The sequence below is a fragment of the Centroberyx gerrardi genome, chromosome 3 (assembly GCF_048128805.1).
Source record: "Centroberyx gerrardi isolate f3 chromosome 3, fCenGer3.hap1.cur.20231027, whole genome shotgun sequence".
Taxonomy (NCBI): domain Eukaryota; kingdom Metazoa; phylum Chordata; class Actinopteri; order Beryciformes; family Berycidae; genus Centroberyx; species Centroberyx gerrardi.
This window is the reverse complement of record NC_135999.1, coordinates 18,380,190-18,386,189: the sequence shown is the minus strand read 5'-3', so window position 1 is coordinate 18,386,189 and position 6,000 is coordinate 18,380,190. Positions and strand designations below refer to the sequence as shown.

Genomic DNA, 6,000 nt, shown 5'->3' with positions numbered 1-6,000 from the left:
TTTTCCCTCTCCCCCTCATTTCTTCCTCTACTCATTTCCATATCTTTCCCTTTCTTTTGCCAGCTGTTCCCCTCCCCTCTAATAGTAACAATGATTAATGAATCTCGGCTTTGCCTATAGGTCACAATAGAGGGTAAAAGAGGGGACATACAGGACAAATACAAAGACAGGAGTAAAAGTGTGCAGAGCGAATACGGACTAGTAAAAAGAATCAGTCATTATCCACCACTGGACAAGGTTAAAACATTATTCCAATGCGGAAACCCTAAGCCTAACCCAGTGCGGAATGCACTCATTCGTTTTTAATGGGACATTTCTGTTTTGTTTTCCTGCTTTTTATGCCCCTGCTCAAATCCCTGCTATCTGTCCCTTCTCTCTTTATCCATCCCATCTCATAGCCCACAACAAGACACATAATCAAAACAAACCCATGTGGATATGGCTATCAGGCTCATAATCTGTCTTTTCCATGTGTCCAGAGTCTGCCAGCCAGTATAGACAAAGCAGTAGACTACCTGGAGAAGCGTCTGCCCAGCCTCGTCAACCCATATGCTGTTGCCATTACATCCTATGCCCTGGCCAATGAAAACAAATTAGACCGGGAGATCCTCTACCGGTTTGCATCCAAAGGTTTCTCCACACAACCATATTCCTATACATATTCAGAAACATGTCTATAGATACATTTCTGCAAAAATATTGTTCATCTATGGGTGTAGCCCATAACGACTATTACACCTGTTTTCAGTGATTATTGGTTATTGATTACACTGTGTGTGTGTACTTGTATTATACTCACAAGAATAGAAAGATGAGGAAAATCCTCCAAAGTGATTTGAACGTTAGGGGTTAGGGGTTAGGGAATCAATGTTGTCAATGAAGGTCATCGTCACAAGTACAGTATAGTAATACAGATGTGTGTGTGTGTGTGTGTGTGTGTGTGTGTGTGTGTGTGTGTGTGTGTGTGTGTGTGTGTGTGTGTTCCTCAGAGCTATCCCACTGGCCCGTGCCCAGGGGACATGTTTACACAATGGAGGCCACAGCTTATGCTCTTCTGGCCCTGGTCAAGGTCAAGGTGAGCACCTCCCATTCCTATGTGTTTCACTAGCTTATCATGCCATGTAAAACGTACAGTAGAGTTATCATTGTATGTCACTAAAAGGGCCGAGGGTTGATGGCAAGAGGCATTTCCCTAATGAGAAAGCCTCCTTAACACGAGGTCAGTGAAAAATGAGATTTTAACCCTTTCACTCCTTTCGATAAATAAAGGCTTTTGGCGAGGCCGGCTCTGTTGTCAAATGGTTCAACAAACAGAAGAAGGTGGGCGGAGGCTACGGATCCACTCAGGTAACACAGAGCTCTCTTTATCTCTCTCTCTCTCTTTATCTCTCCCTATCTATCTCTCTCCCTCTCTCTCTGTCAATACATTTATGTGTCTTTGTTTTGAGACTGTGAGTTTAGACTATTGGGCTATTCTCTAAGTCTCTGATTCTCTTGTTTTCTGTCCTTCACTTTCTCTGTCTCTCTCTCCAGGCTACCATCATAGTGTATCAGGCTGTGGCTGAGTATTGGAGTAACGCTAAAGAAGCAGATTATGATATGGATGTGGACATCTTACTGCCAGGCAGGTCAAAACCTGATCGGTACAACTTCAACAGGGACAACTACTATGCCACTAGAACGTCTAAGGTGAGATCACACACACACACACACACACACACACAGACAAACCGAGATGGATAGGAATGATCTCTTTAATAAGGTTGTTTGTGTGTGTGTGTGTGTGTGTGTGTGTATGTGTGTGCGTGTGTGTGTGTGAATACCACAGATCAACGATATAAACCAGGACGTGAAAGTGACTGCCAAAGGATCAGGAGAAGCCACGCTGACAGTGAGTATTCCACAATGTTTGGTCCAACATGCATTATCTGTTGTGTACTGATGTGTCTGTTGTGAATCCCAGGTGAGGCCAAAGGCAATGCTGTTAACATCACCTTCCTAAAAAGTGTCATTGCATTCTGTTATACTATAATAATATTATCTACTCACAACTTGGCATGAACTAGCAAAAAAATCCTTACATTTCCCAGAACGTTGTGTATGCAAATTGTCAGAGGAAAAGATATAAACAGGGGCACAGTACAGTTTACAGTATGCAATATTAAGATGCACTCTGTCTGTCTGTCTCTCCCTGTCTGTGGCAGATGGTGTCGCTGTATTATGCTCTGCCTAAAGAAAAGGAGAGTGACTGTCAGAAGTTTAACATCTCTGTGAAGCTCATCCCAGGTGAATCGATACTATCTGTCTGTCTCCCAGTTTATCTGTTTGTCTTTATGTGTCGGTTTTTCTCTGTATCCGTCTGTTTGTCTTGTTTGTATCTGTCTGGTTGTCTGTCTGTCTGTTCATCCATCTTGTCTGTCTGTTTTTCTTTTCTGACGCTGAAATCCTAATGCTCTGTTCGTCTAATGTTCTGCTCCTCCAGTGAAAATGGATGAAAATGAGAAGATATACAAGCTGAAAATAGAGATTTTGTAAGTATACTGAATGACAAGAAGCCATACTGACAATCATTACTGCGATTCAGCTTCACACAGTATATTTATATATATATATATATATATACATATATTTTCTGACCTGCCGTGGCACCCCCCCCCCCCCCCCCCCCCCCCCCCCCATTTCCTCATTCCACGCCTCCTTGATAGATGACACATGTTGCAGATATCGGATTTGACAATGGCAGCTCATGTCATTTTGGCTCGGCTTTAACACACGTGCCTTTTGGAACACATCAGTTACAAGAGATCTTATGTTATTATGTTATTCCTAAACATGGATCATGATTCTTTTAAGTTAAGGGCAATTATTATTTCCCCTCGTAGCTCAAGATGGTATTTGAAAGGTCTGAGTGCTTTATAAAGGTTATTGAATTTGATATTTGGCAAAGGCCATAGCTTTAATCTCATCTGCCTTTTGTCCATCGTTGTTTTACTTATTCTGTCCATTCTCTGTACAGGTATCTGGATAAGCAAAAAGATGCAACTATGTCAATCTTGGATATTGGCTTGCTCACCGGCTTCACCGCTGATAAAAATGACCTGGACTTAGTAAGGGCCTAAACACACCCACACACATAGCTCAAAGATCAATACTCAAGTTACAGGATGCATTTTTAATCTTTGATATTATTAGTAGGTTGTCTCAATCTGTGTGTGTGTGTGTGTGTGTCTGTCTGTCTGTGTAGTTGTCCAAAGGGCGTGACCGCACCATTTCAAGTTATGAGATGAACACAGCCCTGTCAGAAAGAGGCTCTCTCATCCTCTACCTGGACAAGGTAAGGTACCATTCCTCCCTCTCTTTCTCTCTCTCTCTCTCTCTCTCTCTCTCTCACACACACACACACACCTTTGTTTTTCATTTCTCCTCAGGTGTCTCACAGACGACCAGACGAGATCGCTTTTAAGATCACCCAGACGATGAAAGTGGGCGTCTTACAACCAGCAGCCGTGTCTGTCTACGAGTACTATGACCGTGAGTGCCAAAGAGACATAGAAACACACCCTGTACCTCTCTGTGCATTGATACACACAGACAAACACACACACAGACATATACACACACAAACATACTATAAGTTTGCCATCTTTGAGCTTGAACATTTACTCATCGCTGCCACTGTCTTTCAGTGCATCTGATGGTTAAGCAGGTATTTAAAACGCATTCTCAAGCAAGCTGAAGATGTTAAATGTACATTTTCAGAGAAATCCTATGATCAATCAGCACAAAATAGCTCGCAAAATATCTATTTTCCCCCCTTGCAGAGACACCATGTGTGAAATTCTACCACCCTGAGAGGACAGGTGGACAGCTACTTAGACTCTGTCAAAACGCTGAATGCACATGCGCTGAAGGTAAGCAACATTACGTCTAACTGACTTCTAAGCTGTAGACACAGGGTTACGGCACAGGTAACTGTGTCTTACTTGGTCATAAGCCACCATGAGCCACCAGAACAGCTTGACTGCATCTAGGTATAGATTCATTACTGAAGCTAGATTGGAGGAATGTGCAGCATCATTCTTTCTTAAGGCCTTAAAGCTTGTCTGATTTTATTAATGGTTGAGGGGGGGACTGTCATTGGTGCAACTTGTCCTGTATGGTCTAAGCTTTCATTTGGGTTAAGATCTGGTGAATGAGATAGCATGGATTAAATTGTTTTCATGCTCATCAAAGTATTCAGTGATCAATCATGACCTGTGATGGACTTAATATCATGGTGGGAAAGTCCGACCAGGGTTGAAGTGCTTCACGGCACAATTAAGAATAACACTCAGAATGGCTTCATATTCACTGGTGTTTACCTTGCCATCTAAGGGAGTGAGTGAACTTCATTCCAAGGAAACATATTGCCACATCTTAACCACACCCCTCCTCCACATGAAACAAGCGCTTTGACACTTTCTTGTAGGATCACAGCATCAGAAGTAGCCTTAGTAGTTAGAATTACTAACTATAAGATTCTTAACTAACTTTTGCCCATAAGGCTGCAGCCCCTGACAGACTCACCGACAGCTATGTGCTTATTTAATTCAGTCATCAGCAGTGTATTCATTTTGTGCCAATTGTGTATTTCCAGAGAATTGCAGTATGCAGAAGAAGGGCAAAATTAACAATGATGAGCGCACTGCTAAGGCCTGTGAGACCGAAGTGAACAGCAAAATAGATTATGGTAAGAGAGAGAGTGTGTGTGTGTGTGTGTGTGTGTGTGTGCGTGCGTGTGTGCGTGAGTAAATGATCGAGCTAACAACATGCAACCTGTCTCTCCTCAGTGTACAAAGTGAAAATGGCAGGTTTTGAAGATGCTTTATCCACTGACATTTACACGATGCGGATAGAAGAGGTCATCAAGGAAGGTGGGTATTCATCTCCTTTATACCTTGAATTATTTTAGTGCCTTAAAAGGTGACAAAAACACATTTCTTTCCCCCTTCTGAATCTTTATGGACACTTTGACCCTGCTCCCCATCCTGCCTGGTGTTTCCAGGCAGACAGCAGGAATGTCTGTATGCCTGTAGCTATGTATTTAATTCTCTCCTGCTTTCCTATATTTTATTACAGGAAGTTTTGATGTGGGTGTACAGGGGCAACTGCGTGCGTTCCTAAGTTATCCCCACTGTAGGGAGACTTTAGGGCTGGGGAAAGGCAAAGACTACCTCATCATGGGCACGTCCAGAGATATGTACAGAGACGAAAAGAACAACAGGTGAGTTTGGGGTGTGTGTGTGTGTGTGTGTGTGTGTGTTCACCTTTGTGTAATATTGTCTGCCTTAAAACATTTTTACTGTTTCACAAATAAATGTAATTTAACTATACAACTTTTGAGGTTGTACTTGGTTGTACATTTTACAACAGTGTAAAATTGATTACAACAATAAACTGACTATACATGCGACCTCAAAGAATTCTATTTCCCTACACACAGATAACATAAAGACCAAATGTCTCTTCCACTGTGTTCTCCCCAGGTATCAGTATGTGCTCGGTGAGAGGATGTGGATCGAGTACTGGCCCACGGATGCAGAGTGTCAGACTGACATATACAGACCCACCTGTTTGGGCATGGAGGAGCTGGTCCAGCAGTACACACTCTTTGGATGTCAGCAGTAGTCAAAGGAAATACATGTTTTGTTTTCTTCTGTTTTGTTTTGTTTTGCAAATGTCAGACTTGCTATGGGAGGTGACGTGTGTTATTGATGAGAGGGTGTGCAAAAGTCACAATGTAACTCTGTGTTCATTAAAGTCTATTGGTCTTTATTTCATGGTCTGTGTCTCATATATAGTATATACAACATGGGTGTATATGAAAATTCTATAAGAACTATAAATCCCACCACTGCAAGTGACAAATAAGGGATAAATAACAATAAAGACAAAAGTAAATTGGCAAGCAGATCAATGCATGAATTAACACAGAAATTACTGAAGAATAAATAGGCCTAC

General features: G+C 42.0%; 1 protein-coding gene across 1 annotated transcript in view; it reads left to right on the top strand.

The window, feature by feature from the left end:
• Positions 1 to 5,770, top strand: part of LOC139933558 (complement C3-like) — an 18,734-nt gene extending 12,964 nt beyond the window's left edge. The window contains exons 29-43 of the mRNA XM_071927676.2: positions 480 to 630; positions 990 to 1,075; positions 1,270 to 1,347; positions 1,534 to 1,689; positions 1,829 to 1,891; positions 2,205 to 2,286; positions 2,483 to 2,531; positions 3,017 to 3,107; positions 3,245 to 3,334; positions 3,429 to 3,531; positions 3,822 to 3,911; positions 4,637 to 4,729; positions 4,830 to 4,913; positions 5,119 to 5,263; positions 5,526 to 5,770. Of these exons, the coding sequence (XP_071783777.2) occupies positions 480 to 630; positions 990 to 1,075; positions 1,270 to 1,347; positions 1,534 to 1,689; positions 1,829 to 1,891; positions 2,205 to 2,286; positions 2,483 to 2,531; positions 3,017 to 3,107; positions 3,245 to 3,334; positions 3,429 to 3,531; positions 3,822 to 3,911; positions 4,637 to 4,729; positions 4,830 to 4,913; positions 5,119 to 5,263; positions 5,526 to 5,667 (1,503 nt within the window). The 3' untranslated portion in view covers positions 5,668 to 5,770. The remainder of the gene's footprint in view (positions 1 to 479; positions 631 to 989; positions 1,076 to 1,269; positions 1,348 to 1,533; positions 1,690 to 1,828; positions 1,892 to 2,204; positions 2,287 to 2,482; positions 2,532 to 3,016; positions 3,108 to 3,244; positions 3,335 to 3,428; positions 3,532 to 3,821; positions 3,912 to 4,636; positions 4,730 to 4,829; positions 4,914 to 5,118; positions 5,264 to 5,525) is intronic.
• The last annotated feature ends 230 nt before the right edge of the window (positions 5,771 to 6,000 follow it).